Here is an 18,190-nt window from a genome sequence, read left to right on the forward strand (position 1 = left end):
GTCTCTAACCCAAGAGAAGAATCTGTAGTCTTTGTGACATCACAAAGGGCACAATTACAGAATAGTTTAAAACAGATTCACTGAAAAGTGGAGAAAACAAAGCAACCTAACAGATGGACTTTTGTCATTCCAATGTGGGACGTTTCAGATAAATCAATATCAATATAGATAAACAGATTTCCGTTTTGAACGTCGTGAATTGATTCAAGAGTGCAGACATTTGGCCAACTACCACTTTAAGAGTTTGCAGCTGAAGAGAGCCTTAATGAGATTAGCCCTGCCACTTGACAGCCACAGCTTAAGCGCCACCTCTACTGACCTGTGTGTCTCTACGCAGCAGAGTGCTGTACGCAGCCTGTGGTTTTTATCATTTGCAATTGGCTTTTTGGATTTTGACGACTTTGTTGTGACTGCCTGACGTCCAAATTACATCCCAGTGTTCCCCAAACGTTCCCCTGTGCGGCCACTTTACCTTGTGCACATTAAAGTGGCGGAGAGCAAAACAAGCGCACCGTGCCTGCACAACCTCAATCCCCCTCGGCTCAGGTCGCCGACGTGGCCTGCCGCTGCTCGGCGCAGTTTATCTCTGTCGTGGATTATTTGTGCCACTTAAGAATGTGGAGCATCCGCTTTGACTTTTTAGGCCCTCGAAAAAGTGCTTATCCACCTTTGTGCCTGCTCCTCAAAACACCGGCGTGGAAGGCTGTGATTATGGATGGTCACAAATTACAAGGGAAGGGTTCTGTATCTACAGGGGAAAAAGGCTGTTCCTCAAGTATGAAGCGCGCAGATTCAAAGGCAAATAAATGTTCAAAGAAGCCATAGCCGCAAGAAAGCTGGGCTGACTCGACATGAGCTCGGGCGGATGGTGGTGATGTGCCAGCTGCCACATGACTCCAAATGGCCAGTTTTGGCAGTCTGAGCGAAGCTACTTAGGAACAGAGAGGATAATGCAGCACAGTATTCATCCAGGCACCACCGTGGGAATGCCAGACACCTCGCTGTGTAACATTTAAGTTGGCGTTAATATCATAATCAGAGGCCTGTTTTCTCTCGGCCTGACAGCGGGCAGTAAACACACTCACCTAACCCACCGCACGTCTTTCTGCACTTCCCCTTCACTCATCCCACCCTCCAACCTTCCTTCCTGTTTAGCTATTCCCAGCCTCTGTCCAGCCCTTCTCTTTTTCTCTCTCCCAGGAACTCAAACCACTTTACATTCCGAGCATATTTCACAATATTGGCCCATTATCGCCTGCACAGACTTGACCCGATCAGATATCAGTGTTTCAGGCAGTGAAGGTTTATCTGCTGGCAGGGAGTCAAACTCACAGAATAATAATAAGACCCCCCGAAAAATATGCCCAACTGCCGGACGTGGATCTTTTGTCAGATCACTTAAGATCTTTACCCAAGTGTAACACTTTGAGTTTCTTATTGTAAGACATTTTAAGAGCTATTATTGTTTCAAATCAATGAATTTCATGATCATGACAAATGTGCAGACATCACAAATCTTTTATTTAGAAAATAGATTTTAGGACTTGATAGCCAAACAAAGTTACAAACAACTCTGATTATCCATTTCTATTGAAAAGATGTAATGCTTGTCCAATCATCAACAATGATTCATAAATCAGGCATGCAGGCGACTGATAGATCTTCATTAGTATACAATGAGGCAACAACAGCTGATCACACACGCAAGAGTTTTCCATCTGACCGCTGATACGACACTCTTCTGATAAATCTGCAAGTAAACAGTGTGCAGTGCTCATGCCTTCCTCTCTGGCGTGCACTGTGTCAGCCTCTCTCTCTCTCCTCCTGCTCTTTCTCCCAGGCCTTATCTGCCGTTCAATGTTTTTCACACAAACTCACACTCGGTTAGCGCGCCTGTCACCCGACGCTAAATAGACAGACAGTAACAAAACATGTTCTGTTTTATGCCAGGGCGCCAGCTCTGGCAACACATCTCAGCCACTTCTCTGTGTGAAAGTGCTTGTGTCAGTGTGTGTGTGAGAGAGAGAAAGACAAAGAGACAGCGATAGAGACTTAAAACATATTTGACAGTCAAAATGAAAAGGATGTTCAGTAGAAGTCTGTAAACTGTCAGTGAATGTCCAGTATGTTTATCAAATTTTTCAGGTGCCTTCTACTGCTGACTATTGAAGCCATGCGCAGGCTAGCCTCACTTGACTCTATTTAAAGTCCTAACCTTTGACCTTGGGCTTCTCTTCCCATAGAAACCAATTGAAATTCCTTTGTTGCATTTTTCATGTTTTTTTTTTGCGATGCGATCACATGATCTCATCCCACAGACCCGCCGCCATACCAGAAGTGTGCAACGCTGGTTCGTGCATGTGTCAAGGACTGCAGATAGAATTTAATCTGTGATACCATTATCAGCACCGTGGCACAGGAGGTCTGTTTGGAAGACCCACTGCAGCTCTGACCTACTTGCGTCAGTATACAGAGATGCATGCCCCTTCCCCCTTTTTTTTCTCTCTCTTTTTTTTTGCAATTGTTGAGTGTGTGTTTGTTAATGCGTGAGACGATGTGCGTTTGAGGCCAGCTCTCTGTGGATGCGGAGAGTGTGAGAAGCTGGGTGTTTTGACAGCTTTAGAACAGTTCCAGTACAGTGCTGGGGCAGGGGGTGTGTGGACATTTGGCTGAGCTGGAGGGGTGAGAGCAGGGTCAGTGAAGGAGTGGACGGGAGAGGAAAAGCGGGGAGGAAGAGCACTATTCTACGGCGCTTGGCGGCCGTGCAGATGATATTTTTCAGCTTAATAAGGTCGTGACTTAACCTAGAACGTTTCTGTCTTGATCCTAAATGTGTTTATGAGGCGAATTCATTTTTTTTCCTTAAAAATCTGAATCTACAGAAACAGGTGTCAACTGTTGATTTCATGAACTTCATTTATATTACGCATATTTTCATTTTTCTTTTAAACAGAATGAGCTTGATCATTGTTTTGCTCTAAATAACCACAGCCTTAGATGCTGATCTCACCCTAAATCTTGAGGAACATTGGATGTCGAGTGTTGTGTATTTGTCCAAGCAGCGGGATGCTCCTTTTGTTGAAGTAGCCATGCCAAGAAGTGATCTCAGCTCATTTGAAAAAAAAATGTTTAATCTCACCAAAGTGTAAAAGCGAAGGGAGTAGACTTCCCACACAGTTGATAAAAGAGCCATAAAGCTCGAAAACAAAAGCAACACAGTCCTGGTTGTACTACTGTAGCTGAAAAGGCCAGACAACACCTGAGACCCAACTGCTTGAGAGTTCTCACATTAATGCACCTCTCCAAAAAAAAAGGGGGGGGGGGTTTCTGCCTCTCCACATTTCTAAGCCCCCTTGGCGCTGCACTGTTGAAGGCCTGCTGCTTTCTCCAGCAGCATTTCCAACCCATCCTTTATGCCGTTCTATTCTGGCCGTGCCAGTTAGGTCAGGGGGCAGTGTTTTCTCAGGCCTTCAAGACAACATGAGGCAAATGGACATAAAAGAGACATTTCTACCAGTTTTATGTTCTCGCACTAATGGACAACATGCACTACACTCTGTGATGTATTTCTGCTATAAATGAGTACGGCTCTGCCACTTCATTCACTTCATTCAGACATCTTTTGTCTAACATAAGTTAATAATACATACATATATATATATATATATATATATATATATATATATATATATATATATATATATATATAAATATATACATATATATATATATGCGATGAACTGGCGACTTGTCCAGGGTGTACCCTGCGTTCGCCCTAAGACAGCTGGGATAGGCTCCAGCAGACCCTCGTGACCCTGAATAGGAATAAGCGGGTATAGAAGATGAAAGAATGAATGAATATATGTATATGTATATATATATATATATATATATATATATATATATATATATATATACATATATATATACATATATATATATACATATATATATATGTATATATATATATATATATATATATATATATATATATATATATATATATATATACATATATATATATATACATATATATATAGATATATATATATAAATATATATATCAAAAACGTTTTCAAGTACAGGAGAAAAGTTTATTGTGAATATTGTGATTGTGTTTTCACTGTCCATTTGACAACAGAGAAATAAGGGCAGGAGGGATTTTATTTTTTTAAATAATCACAAGAATGATATAGTGCCCTCTACCCCATAAAATTATTTATTTAAATAGAAAGAGCACTAAAATACTATACAAAGTGTTGTATTTTATTCATTAAGAATAGTAAGACAATTTGCATTGGTTTGGGATCAATAGGGCACACAACCTCAGTGCTACCAAACAATTTCTTTCCCATAAAATCCTTGACATAAACTAGAGGGATCACCGAGATGCCATATGAAGTGGTGTGTCTCATTCATGCAGAACTGTAAGACAATTAAGGGTTGCTTCTGGGTCAGTAGGTCACATGACTTTGCTATTGACTTTGCTATTGAAGAAATAATGTTATTTTTTTCAAACCAAATTTCTTTCTAGTAGTAGAAGTACAGGGAACAGTGACAAACAAATATAAAGTGGTGTGTCTCATTTATCCAGACTGGTAAGATTAATCAAGCATTGGTTTGAGGTCAGTAGTAAGTTGCATGACTTAGAAGCTGTTGAAAACGTGCAAGATCAGACATGAAAAACACACATCTTGCCTGCAGGGATATATTAAGATTTACAAGGATCAGTTTATGGTGATTTGCGGTGAGGTTAAGCATGACTCATTAAACCCTCCCAGTCTGCACATGCCTAAGATGAGTTGCTCACCTAAATTCTGTCATGCTGGTTCTCTTAGAAGTCAGCTTGATAAGAAGGAACGACATCATTTGGCAGGAATCGATTTTAACTGCATATTTCTTCAGTACCAAACTCCACCAGTAGATGTCTGTATTCAATCTTCCACAGCCCTGAAAGGAAGTCGGTGGATTACTGTCGTGGGTCCTGACATGGCCCAGTCTGAAAAAAATGCAACAAATGAAACGTTAGATAAAAAGTAATCTAATTCAAGTTCCTCTTTAACCACTTATCTTTAAGTGCAGTCATGGCTGAAACAAGGCAGAGGCACTTAGTAGGAGATCTCTGCCTAAAAAAAAGGAAGGAAGGAAGAAAGAAAAGAAAGAAAGAAGGGAAAGGAGTCTAGGCAAAGTCCTGCATCAGACACCAACACCTTTATGAAGCAGTTTATGTTTAAATTAAAAAAAAAAAAAAAGCTTTGCTGGCAAATGAAGAAGTTTATCATTATTATTATTATTATTATTATTATTATTATTATTATTATTATTATTATTATTATTATTATTATTACCTTTAGACATAGCAGCCCCCCCTTCATGATGCAGCTTAACATTCCAGCAATAAATTCCCAGACATTGAGATGTTGGAAAAATGTGAGGGTAAATGGTGGGTATTTTCCACCGCAATCCATAATTGGTCTCCTTGACTCCTGTTTTGGCTTTTGTAACAGGGCAAGAGGATTGGTACGAGCCAGACAGTGGTAGATAAAAACTCCCATAATAAATACCAGGCAAAAGTGTCTATATTGATTTTTATTGATAACTATGCTACATAATCAATCATAAAGTATTATTGTGATTATGTTTGACTCTGTGGGTATCGCATTGTGCATGAAATCAATCAAACAAACAAACAAACAAACAAAACAAAACATTTGTTGTTTTTAAGTTTAAGCGAAGTTTACATATCACGGTACCGCAGGAGAACAGACTTCTGTAACAATGGACAGAATGCTCTACGGGTTGTTGGGAGTTAACAGGACGGAAAGAGCACAGTTAAGGGGCGAGGATACAAAAAACACTGCGGGCTGCGATTGGCCCACGTGTGTGACGGCACCTTAAAGTGCTCATTTACAGCACCGACATCCGGCAGCTGAAGTCCTCAAATAAACATTCTTTTACTGGCCTTTGCCCCAACTGTTACTGGGCAGTACTTAATGAACAAGTTACATCATCGAGCGTATTGTAAGACAGAGCAAGTTAGAACGCTTATTGACGACACACGTGCTGCAATCTTACAGCTACAAGTGCTAACATTGAAATGATAGCGGAATAACAGATTCCAACATCATCACTAATGCGTTCTTATCACGTCGAAACATAATTAAATGTCATTAAACCCCACTTACAACCACAGCGGCGCCAAACCGATGAAATCTCTCTTGTGCGGGCTTGCGTCAAAGTTTTCCCCCTTTTTTTTCTTCCTCGCAACACTTGAACGCAGCACAAGTCCAGACAGGGCGACTTGTGTCGGTGGTGACGCGGAGCGGTGGAGGCGTGCCTCTGATGAAATCAGCTGGGGGAAACAACAACAGAGGAGGCGGGGGGAGGGGGGTAGGGGGTGGTGGTGGCTCAGACGTGGAGACCCAGTGTTGCCCGTAATGCCCAGACTTGAAGCCGTTCGCCTCAACGTCTCGACAGCGTCGCGTCCGACAGAGGAAGCAGCGATACGCCGACTGGCGCTGGCGGTGCACCGGGAGTCGCGCGACCGAACCAGGGAGTCGGCGAGTACGGAGCGAGCGCGGTAGGATGTGACGGGGCAGGCTGTGCACAGCGTCTGTCTGCGGGGTACCTTTTGTGTGTGACTCTGGACTTGAACCCCACCACCACCACCACCACCCACGACCCACCGTCTCCGTTCTCAGCGCGCCTCTGTCCGGTTTGAGTAACCGGCCGAACCACCAGCCGAGTGGCATGTGGGTCAATTCCGGAACCGTCGGAAGGTAGGAGATGCTGCATCAGGTCGCATGCCTTTAAAATACCGTGGTTGCCGAGCACAAAGCAAATGCACGCACCGCCTGTGGAATCCTTTAACTCTCAGATCGGCTGTCAGGTCCGTTCAGATGACGGTCGGTGACCCATTTTTTTTTTCCCCCCCCCGCCTAATGTTTTATTTAAATCTCACTTTCCCCTCATGCATGGTGTGCCATTGCCTTCTTGCAACATGCCACGGCCGAGGATTACTGTTATTATGTTTTAATCCCACACGTGCTGGCTGCTGTTGTGAAAGCATTTCGGCTCAGCGCTGTAAAGTGCAGCGGATGGGCTTGGCAGCGCATTACGCAAGACTTATCGGCGCATCATCTCGGACGTGGGTTGGCGTCCACCTGCATGAAAGTCGTCTCGCAGAAAGGAGAAATCTGGCAGATATTATGAAACGAAGGGGTTGCGGTTAAAATGACACTTTCTTTTTTTGAATTCTTTTTTCAAAAAAATCTTTTTCTTTTTTTTTTGAAAAAAAAAAAAAATCATTTTCAGGAAAAAAAAAAAAAAAAAAAAAAAATTCTGAATGGGCCAGGTGTTTATGAATGGCTGCGAGGAGGAGAGGGAGCACACGAGGCGCGTTTCATTGATGAGAGTGGGTGAAGCTGCGGCTGCATCCCGGAGCAGCGAGCGCGGAAGAAGACGGTGGTTAGGGCCACTGAAAAACAAGCAGAGAAACAAAGACAACAAATACACAAACAAACAAAAACTGTTCACGGACCAACACACTCAGACACACACTGAAATGCTGATCCTTTGGCTCTGACGTCACCGCTGGGGTTGTATTACGCAGGTAGCTGTCAGGTTGTTGAAGGCTCTCTACCCTCGTTTGAAACACATCAAGTCATTTTCCATGTTTAAGTACCGCAAAATGTTAATGTCAGTCGGTCAGTGTGTCCCTCCGTGGATCGCATCTTTTTATGGCCCCCTTGTAAGTGTGAATGGCCATTTTGCAGGGAAAATTGCCCAGCATTAGTATTATGCTATTAAACTACTATTGTGTGTCGCGTTATTGCCGTTTCCCCCCTCCGCGAACCAATGTCTAAGCCCCAGTTGATGCTATTTTAGGTTTAAGTTCCTGTTAAATAGTCGGGCATGGGGGCAGTTGATGCTTTTATTGTCACATAATTGTGGAACAGAGCCGCTCATTGTCTCGGTCAGGCTCCGTGCCCGACGCTTGGACTGTGTCAACAGCCTAGAGATAACCTGCAGGGCTGTACTGAGAGACCCACATGGAAACGTCGGCCGGCATCACAAAGTAGCCTAAAGGTTTTTATTTTTTGCACATTCATTGGTTGCAAGCCACAGAAATTAAGGTTTGAGAATTCTGTTTCAATCCCTGCGATTTCACCAACATATTTGGCAGGAATATGTTGTCCTCGGCAAACCTAATCCAGATCTCCACCTGTGAAGCTTTGAAACATAATTGGGTCACTCTCTTTCTGTTGCATGGTGTATTTTTACACTTGTATGACTGCGTGACTGGTTTTCACTGACCTGATGGAATGTTGTACTTCTACAAGCACTATCCGAGATATTTCAACCAGGAGACAAATAAGAAAACAAACAAAAAAAAAAGTCCTATTTCTGGACCAATGTCACTCCAAAGCCGGTTATCCCAAATGAACCAGATGTGTGGTTTGATATGGTGAAAACACCCGTTCAAACACTGCTTCAGAGCTGTCTTTAATCGGGAAAGTTTGTCCTATTATAATTAAACTGGTATTAGTAGCACTGGGTACTACACTGCTTGTATTTGCATCCTAAAAATGTGGGTCGGTTAAAAGTGAATCAGACTGGAGGCTCTAATGTTACGTCTGCGAGACTTCGTACTTCCCAGTAATCCACCTGCCTTTGAGTTCTGGAGAAAAGTGTTCAAGGAAAATTCAAGGCAGTTATATTTGCGAGGCATAAATATCCGGCACAATCAAAACATCATCTCACAGGCTAGTGAGCTTGGTGGATTGTGATCATCAACAACAAAGCAACAACAACGGAAAGCTCATTGTTCATTGCGTTGGAAAGATCCTCGATAAGACGAAGGTGTGACCGGGGATGCGAGGAAAGTGATTGACAAACCGGGAGATCATCAACTGAAAGCTAATCTGCATTAGAGATACCGGAAAGTATTAGGGCGTGGTGTGGGATCAGGACAAAGACAGCAACAGAGATAGACGCAGAGGGAGGGGGGGAGGGAGGGAGGGAGGGAGGTGGTGGAAACTCGGGACAGGAAAGGAGGAGGAGGAGGAAGAGGAGGAAGAGGAAGAGAGGGAGGCGGCGGTACGAGAGAAATGAGGGCATCAGGAGAAGCCTTCCCGTGTTAACAGAGCATTACTGCAGACGAGGGAGCTCTTTCTCCAGCAGGCAGGCGGGCGGGCGGGCAGACAGACACGCTGCCCCCGAAGACCCCCTCCCACCACCACCACCACCACACCCTCCACCCACCCCCACCCCCTCCGCTCTCATTCATCGGGGCAGACAGCGCGCACGTCGCCGCCTGCCACGGGGGCTGCGCGCTAACACCAGCGCCATCTGCAGTGGGCGAGGCTAGAACGTCCCGACGTGTGTGCGTGCGCGCGCGCGCAGGCGTGTGTGTGTGTGTGTGTGTGTGTGTGTGTGTGTGTGTGTGTGTGTGTGTGTGTGTGTGCGCGTGCGTGTGTGTTGGTTCGGAGTCTGACTTCTGCTGTCAGCCATCCGGGGAGCCAAACAGAGGCCGCAGACCAGGTTATGTAACGGGTCTGTGCCAGCTGAGCCTGTGGCAGTCACTGTCAAACACCCACACCGTGCACACACACACACACACACACACACACACACACACACCTGATGATGGGGCGGAGCCAGCTTTCGATTAAAAAAAAAGAATGAGGTCGCAGATACAAGTGCACATCACCGGTTCCAACAATTACACACAATGTTTTTTTTTTTTTTGTTTTACTACGGCGACGTGCGATGATGTGCAAACCCCCGCGGTGTCGCTGCGCGAGTGTCGGCCCGCGTCCAAAGCGGGTGGTCTTTTTTGGGGTCATTCGGGCTGGACGCCGGCCTCAAGGAGGAGCGCGGAACAGAAGCAGATGGGGCTGTGGGGGGCGGGAGGGGTGGAGGCTTTCACTTATTTATTAATTTATTTATTTTTGGGACGGGCGCCTGTTGCCAGTGGATGGATGGTAGGGAAGGTGTTACATAACAGAGAGACAGACAGAGAGAGGGAGGGAGAGGGAGAAACAAACCGGCGGGGTGAGAGGGCTGGACGCTTAATGCTGCTACTTGATTGGTATCCAGAATTTTTTTTTTCTTGTCGCCGCTGATAAAACAGCCGATTGGAATGAAAGAGGGTGGGGAAGAACAGTTGGCGTGGGTCAGGGTTAGGGTAGGGTGGGGTGAGGAAGGGTAGTGGGTGGTGGGGGGGGGTTATCGGCGGGTCAGAACGTCTGGTCCGGTGGTGCACAGCTGGGAACCGAAGCCGCCGGGGCGGGCGGAAGGATAAAGTGAAAGGATTTTAGTCGGAATTCCGTAATAAGGCAGCGGGGAAGCTGCAGTTTGAAGCTCAGGAAGGATCCTGAGATGCAGAATCGTCCAAATTATACATGAACCTCAGCGCCTGTCTGGTCCATCCCGCGTCGAGCGTGAGACGCGCGGGCACGCACGTACGCATGCTGACTCAAACCGCGACATTCCACCCTTGTAAGCCAGGAGGCTGGGAGTCTGACTGAACGCACGGTGCACTATAGGTCGCGGGCTGAAAGAAAAAAAAAAAAAAAAAAGCCAACGAAACAAAATGAAACCCGAGCTGTGCAGCTTCTCTTTCCGCTCGTCTGAGCCGCGGCGCTCGCTCCGGCCTCGCAGTCTCTCCTGCTTCTGCTCAGAGGAACTAGTTCAAAGACCCATCTCGAACGTGGGAGAAGTCCTTGTGTGTGTGTGTGTGAGTGAAGTGCACTTGCATGTGACTGAGGCAGTTTGCTCCGTGTGTGCACAGGTGTTGTTTTTTAACTGCTCCATTGAAAAGTTTCAGCTGCTGCCCAAGGTGGAGACCTTTTCGGGAGCAAAACGTTGCGGTTCACTTCTTCCTCCCCCCCTCGTGTGTGTAAAAAAAAAAAAAAAAAAGGAGTCTCTCTACGTCGTGGGGCCCTCGTGTCGATGGAAACATGACCAAATTGGGAGCCCGACCAGAAAACTTCTGCTGATCCCCCTGAGAAACCTTCCACCAGCGCTGCCCCCTGGTTACATCACTGGCCGTGATTCCACCTTAAGCTCAGCGTCACATGCTCTCTGACACTCTGACTCCTCCACCGGTCACTCAGCTGAGCATCTTCAGCTTTCCGTCGCTCGCCTCTTCCTCTGCCGAGTCACGTGCAGGAGAGGTGCTGCTGCTGCTGCTGCTGCTGCTGCTGCTGCTGATGCTGCTGCTGCTGCTGCTGCTCCATCCCCCTTTTTTGATCCTAGTGGCACGACATGACTGAATCTAACGCAGGGCTGGACTGACATCTCTGTTATTACTCTTTGAGACTCTGATAATCCCTTTGCTGATCTACTGCTGCACTGGGAACGCTGGGACTTAACATTTCACGGCTTTGTCTGGCCCCGTCATCTGTCGCTTGGATTGCATCTCGAGCCGCTCACATCCTCAACACGTTTATGGCTCCTGACGAACAGCTTGCAAGCCTGTGGCCATTTATATTTGTATAAATTTTCGGAAAACCGCAGCGATGAGACTTCTGCTTTTGCAGCTGCACTGGCCGACCCTTTTTTTTTTATTTTTTATTATAGTTTCTGCAAACCCAGCCTGCAGCTGCACATGTGGCGAGGGATTATTTATTACAAAGAAGGGCACAGTTCAGTCTGTTCCATGCAAGCCATTAGGAAACTCCAATTTGACAACTTTTTTGGGGATTTGCATAAACACAAACCAGAGGTGACCAAGGTATTCACGTTCTGTTCTTAAGTGAAGGTTAGATAGAAGATACTTGTGTAAAAAAATATTTTCGTAAAAATACTGATCCAATTAATTTACTCAAATTAAAATAAGAAAAGTACAGGTAAAATAAAGTTAAAATGTTATTTTGCCATTGAGGAAACAATCCATTTGTTAATAACTTTGCAAAAGTTAAAAGGTTGTGACAGAATAGTCTGGACTGAACTGACCAGAGGTCTAGAAGAGCATCTGGATCATTTTGAACAGCATTGTTACTTTCAGTACTATATATATTTTTCTTTTTCACCTCGAGCAGAACCAAACTGGAATCAGTAATAGTTATGACCAATGAGCCATTATTGGATGTTAACACTTTTAAAAAACAATAACCGCTGCTATTGTCCGCATTTGTATTTTTCTCCGTACTGAAAACGTACTGAGACATTTGTGTACAAATGTAGGGAGTAAAACATTTCAGAAAAAGAAATGAAAAAGTTAAGTACAGATACCTGACAAATCTACTCGAGAACAGTAACAAAGTATTTGTACTCTGTTACTTCCCGCCTCCGACTCAAACAGGGATCTTGTACTTGGACCGTCCAACGTGTACTTGCAGTCAACAGGAGAAATCTATGGGGTCTGGCTGGAGGATAAATACGCTTTACAGCAGCTGGTGGTTTGGCGAATAGATGGGAAGTGTGCTTGCGTGAGCGCGGAGACAGAGGGGGTCACGGCTGAATAGCGCGCTATGCGATGAATAGCTACCGCTTTTAGCCGCCGGTGTCTTTCAGCGCCTGACTAAAGTGTTGTGCCGGCATCCACGTCAATGGAATAACAAGCGAAGGCCTTTATGAATGTTTCAGACGCTCTATTTATGGGGCCTTGGAAGGGGGGTGGGTGGGGGGGCGGTCTTTGAACAACTTGCAGGGATGGATGAACAACTGATTAGCTTACTGGTTTTAGCTTGCGCGCAGGAGCAGGCCAGGTTATGCAACGGCGTGCAATCTTCCAGGAAACGTGGGAAAAAAAGATGCACCGTCGCAGCGTTTCGACTCGTCGGAAGCCTCCTGAAGCAGGTGACCGCGATTGTCAGAGGCCCTGCAAGCACGCCGTCTGTCATTTTGAAAAGAGGAAGTCGCCGGCGGCTCATGCGCACGTAACTTCCTCGGCCTCGTGCTCCTCGTGGTTTTAATCTGAAAGGTTGTCAACCAACCATGAGACTACGTTCACCTCTGGTTTCTTCATCCTGCACAGCTGTGTGACCCGGCGCGTCGTTTTTACACACGGCTTACCGGCAGAGGTTTTGCAAAAGTAATCACATTGTCTACTTAAGTAAAAGCACGACTACTCGTGTATGAAAACACTGCGGTAAAATTAAACGGACCGATTCAACTCCTTTACTTAAAGAAAGAAAGTAACAGGTTCTGAAATGGACTTGACTTTATTTTTTGGCAAATAATGAAACATTGAATGAAATGATGAAATGGTCTCCCTAAATATCACTTACTTTTATTTTGAACTACACAACGGCAGAGTTCAAATAGCTCCTCTTCAAGCAAGAACTATTAGAAATATTAACTGTATTACTTCACTTTTGAGTAATACAGCGTTTTTTCAATGCAAGGAGTAGATAGCACAGATATTTCTTTACAAATGTAGGGATTAAAAGTAAGAAATTGTGTGAAAAAGAAATGCTCACGGGAAGTATAGACACCTGACAAATGTATTTAATCTCAGCAACAAAGTATTTGTACTTGGTTACATCCCGCCTCTGCTTAACAGGGAGATGCAGTGGGGGGGAGGGGGATAAAAAAAAAAAGGAGACACTCAGGGGAAGGGAAGGACGGCGAGCTCAAGGGAAGTCTCTTTTTTTGTCCGCCACTCTCGGCGCGCTGTTACAGAAATAACTCGGCCGTCCTCTGCCTGCGGACCGTGTGTTCCCGCCGAGGAGTTTGGCAGCAGCCCGTCCGTGCGCGCTGGTCAGCGCAGCCACGGGGGCTTAGAGCACGAAACAAAGCACTGCCTCTCCTCCCAGGCCACGCGGTTTGACGCCTGTCGCCAGTCGCACTGAACGGTCGAAAACGCAGCTTATTTTCCTTTCTTCGGAAAAAAAAAAGTTTTATTTTTCTCTCCTTCGGAATGTCGAATTAACCTGTGCCTCTGTTCTCTACCAGGGCCCTCTCCATGGATATAGACACGGACTATGAACGTCCCAATGTGGAAACTATCAAGTGTGTGGTGGTCGGGGATAACGCAGTAGGCAAAACCAGGCTGATCTGCGCCCGGGCCTGCAATGCCACCCTCACACAGTATCAGCTGCTGGCCACCCACGTGCCAACCGTCTGGGCCATCGACCAGTACCGCGTTTGCCAGGAGGTGGGTGACACACACAAACACACACACACAAAGGAGAGGGAAAAAAAAGACAAACTTAGTTGTTCTTCTGAGCACGGCGCTGATTTTTATTTAAACACCTGCGTAATGTGTTAAAATATGCATTTTTGGCATCAGTCTTTAAACATTAAAAGTGCAACATTTTATATCTTTTTTTTTGTTTCAATTCAAGAAAAAAATAAATAGGGCCTTTTTTTTCTTTTTTTTTTTTTAATGAGGATGTGTCTGTGTTGCAGGTGTTAGAGAGATCGCGTGACGTCGTGGATGAGGTCAGCGTGTCCCTGCGGCTGTGGGACACTTTTGGCGATCATCACAAGGACAGAAGATTCGCCTATGGCAGGTGGGCACACATAAGACGCACACGCGCACACACACACACGCGCGCGCAGACACGTCGAGAACTGATCCGTCACTCCGTCTCGCCGCACACATACGGCATCACACGCTGTTCCATCCTTCCTGTTTCGGTCATTTATTTTTAGCCTTACCTCCTGTTTGTTAGCAATGGAGCAATGCTGGACAAAAAAAAAAAATAATAATAATCATCAAATACCGGTTATGTTTAATGTGACAGCACGGAGCCGCTGAGAGTAAAGCACAAGTGCCACGCGCAATGTCAACCCACAGTGTGAAGTCTGCGCATTGATCCATTCTGCTCCACGTCAGAGACTCTCCGTCCATCGCAGTCTTCACAAGTGTTGTCATTACGGTTCACAATTGGACTTAGCACTTATCTCGTTCATATCGAAAAGTCAGAAGCATGACAGAGTGTTTTGTGTGTGTGTGTGTGTGTGTGTGTGTGTGTGTGTGTGTGTGTGTGTGTGTGTGTGTGTGTGTTTGTGTGTATTAGCATGTCTGTCTCCACGTCCTGTTTGCTATGTCAGCCTGCTGTCAGCTGACAGAGACACAGCGCCAGCTCAGCTGTTTTCTGCCTCCCTGGTGTCCGCAGACGAGGGCATCAGTCCCTCCTCCTCCTCCTCCTCCTTTTCCACCTCCTCCCCTCCCCCCCTCCCACCTCCCACCTGTCCTCTCCTCCCTTCTCCTTTCCTCGACTCCACCTCAGGTGACTTCACCTCCCTCCAACCACTCTTACTCAACGTGTGACATTAGCCCCCTTTTTGCCCTTGAAACCCGGTTGGCCTCCCGCGCACTCCCGTTCCTCTGTTGATATCAAAACTCAAAACCTCACACTGTCAGACAATCCCCAATCCGTCACATGCCCAGCTAGAGGTGGAGCACTGTGCTCCAAAAAAAAAAAAACAATCTCAGCCTGGGGAAAAAAAATAGGTTAAGCCAAACTTAACCTGAGCCGCCCTTGACTTGACTCCTTCTTTTTTCCAGTCGGCATAAATTCATTTACCAATCAGGGGAGCCACACTGCGCTGGATGGCAATGCATCAAAAGGCACTTCCAGTAGCAGGTTACCGGCCATTAGAATGCTGACAATGTGTTGACAAATGAGGAGTGTCACAGTGGTGCTGTGTGATTTCAGGGTGATATGCCTGCAGCACGTCTATTCACATCTTTATTGCAAAAGGAAATGTGATCATCCAGGCCACTTGCGCTTTGTTGGCTAGCGTGTGCATGTGTGTTTGTGTGTTTGTGTGTTTGTCTCCTCTTATGTAATCCAGCGACTGACGACCTTTGTAGCCTGGATATGCACGCACGCAGGCACGCTGGTCATTATATGCCGTCTAGTTTTTATTATTATTATTATTGTTTATTCATTTTTTTTAAGTTGCAGGTGGTAAATCATTCATAGCGGTGCACTGGACTATCTCACTGTAGTCTGCCAAGACGACTTTCTTCATGTTGCATAATCTGCCTTGTTCCAACTCTGCAACATTGTAAACAGTCGAGAGTGCAGAGTCAACCTAAGTGCAGTATGTGGGTCGTGCAGATATACCTACAGGTGGAACCGGCACAAATGGATGTTCCCCTGCTCGCTGCACGACTTCAGTGTGCAGCGAGCAGATACCGATGATATGATAGCCTTTGACATGCTAAAAGCCATTTGTCGAGATGTTTTCTGCAGAGTGTTTCCCCTCGGTCCCAGGTTAGGCTGGTTCAGTCTAATCTTATCACAAAAGGTATCCTGACCCAAATATCTTTGCAAGGTTTATGGCGCGGAAGCTATGAGGGAAAAGGCACGTACAGCACACGTAACGCCGCCTTAAACCGACTTCAGCTTTGGTAATGATCCTTTGACAAAGTGCTAATTAGAATTCCTGCCTTGTGTACGTGTGCGCGCGCGTGTGTAAGTGTGTGAGCTGTGATGTAATACAGTGAAAATCGCGTCCTGTGGAGAAGGAGCTTTACAAGGGAGAGATTGGCGAGCGCAAAGACGAACAATAGGGCCTGTTTTTACTCTGACAAATTGTCCTTTCTACGAAATCTCTCGATTTATTTCTGCTTGTTTGCCTTTGTGAAACCCTGCATGCATCCAAACCCACAAAGCTGCTCTGCGGTCGCTCTCTTCCCCTTTATCTTTTCAGTCTGTGTTCAGGTAGTAGGATATTTCTCAACAGGTTGATTTTTTGTTCTTCTTTATCTAACTTAATTCGAATGAACGAAGTTGGACGGAGGACGATCGAGCCGAAAAGATAGTTAAGCGTGGAAATGCAAAATAGGAAAAGAACGGCTACAGCCGTGCTGCTTCTCGTGTGCTCAGGATGGAGTTAAGTGCTGCACGGCGTCAGGTGAATTCCGCCAGCTGTCAGGGGGTCAGGACAGGATTACATGAAATATCTGCTCCCTCATGATAATAATTAACACAGCAGGGTGAATGAAACTAATGCTAATTGAAAACGGGTGCCAGGTTCGTCGCCGCTTGCCCGGTTGCTTGGCTTTTAAAGCGGCGCGTCGCTAAGGAGCTGACGATTCTTGCTGTGTCAGTGTTGTCCTGTTACCAAATGACCCGTAACGCTCAACACAGAGACACAGATTTGTCATTACCGAGACACGGATGCGCAGCGTGGCGCGCACACGCTTCAGCACCAGCGCACAGCCGCGAGTGTAGCTGCGCAGCTTGCCCAAGCGCATTGGTGGAGGAAATGAATTTGTGTGTGTGTGTATTCTGATCTATTCTTAGCCTTCCCTTTGTGGTCCATGCAGCCTTGGAGGGCTTAGGGAGATTTACGTAACAGAGGGAGTGAGATGGGCCAAACAGATCACCAGCCTGGAGGCCCAGACTCGCACAGACAGACAGACAGACAGACACACACACACGCACTCACACGTCTTGTGACCCCCTCCTCCTGGCTTTGTCGACGCTGACCACTGCGCTCCTGCACGCCACTCTTCTCCTCTGAGCTCCTCCCACACGCATATATCACACATGTTGAACGTCAGCTGACAAAGAATTCGGCGACCCGGCACCGACCTCCACTTTTTTTTTTTTTTTTTTTTTTTCTGGGCCCTTGCTTGCGTCACAGGCTGTCTGTCCCCTCTACGTCCATTTATGACACTTATCCAATCCTGACACAGTGTTACTTAATGCAGGGGTTCCAAAACGTTTCCACTCCATGGCCCCCTAAACAGCACTAGCATCTGGCCGGGGACCCACTTTGCAAAGCAACAGACAATGCTAATGTGTAAAGAAACGTCAACTTTTCGAATGTTTTTTCTGCTTTTATTTTGCGATTCACTAATTGTCACAATACTATCAACTGATAATCATGACCATTTTTCTGTAATACTTAATTTTGTACTACCTAGGCTTGAGGAGCAAATCACCTTGATAAATAGCGCAAACTGGCACATCACACACACTACGACATGAACAATATTTTTGACCCCCTTTTAATCCCCCCCCCCCTCGCAGGTCCGATATAGTGGTGCTGTGCTTCTCTCTGGCCAATCCCAACTCCCTGCGCCATGTCCGCACCATGTGGTTCCCGGAGATCAAGCACTTTTGTCCCAGGACGCCCATCATTCTGGTTGGCTGCCAGCTGGACCTGCGCTACGCCGACCTGGATGCAGTGAACCGCGCTCGGCGACCCCTGGCCAAGTGAGCCGTCTGCCGTCGACACATAGACTGATAGATCATCACTTTGAAATAAGACA

The 18,190-nt window shown here is 46.0% G+C and overlaps 1 protein-coding gene and 1 long non-coding RNA gene across 3 annotated transcripts in view; one reads left to right on the forward strand and one right to left on the reverse strand.

Moving 5' to 3' along the window:
- Positions 1–18,190, forward strand: part of rhobtb4 (Rho related BTB domain containing 4) — a 41,521-nt gene that overhangs the window by 11,561 nt on the left and 11,770 nt on the right. Inside the window, exons 1-4 of one of the 2 annotated variants that reach the window (XM_076043881.1) lie at positions 6,427–6,779; positions 13,906–14,107; positions 14,362–14,465; positions 17,949–18,134. In XM_076043881.1, coding sequence (XP_075899996.1) covers positions 6,751–6,779; positions 13,906–14,107; positions 14,362–14,465; positions 17,949–18,134 — 521 coding nt within the window. In that variant the 5' untranslated portion in view covers positions 6,427–6,750. Of the gene's footprint in view, positions 1–6,426; positions 6,780–13,905; positions 14,108–14,361; positions 14,466–17,948; positions 18,135–18,190 lie in introns of those variants that run through there. The other variant, XM_076043882.1, reaches the window with a different exon arrangement.
- On the reverse strand, positions 4,880–6,310 carry LOC142899928 (uncharacterized). The gene is made up of 2 exons (XR_012928830.1): positions 6,186–6,310; positions 4,880–4,999 (listed from the first exon to the last, which is right to left on the reverse strand). It is a non-coding gene; the product is annotated as an uncharacterized LOC142899928 (long non-coding RNA).

Source organism: Nelusetta ayraudi, unplaced genomic scaffold, assembly GCF_046127955.1.
Source record: "Nelusetta ayraudi isolate G7.1 ecotype Tasmania unplaced genomic scaffold, CSIRO-AGI_Nayr_v1 ptg000078l, whole genome shotgun sequence".
Classification (NCBI taxonomy): Eukaryota; Metazoa; Chordata; class Actinopteri; order Tetraodontiformes; family Monacanthidae; genus Nelusetta; species Nelusetta ayraudi.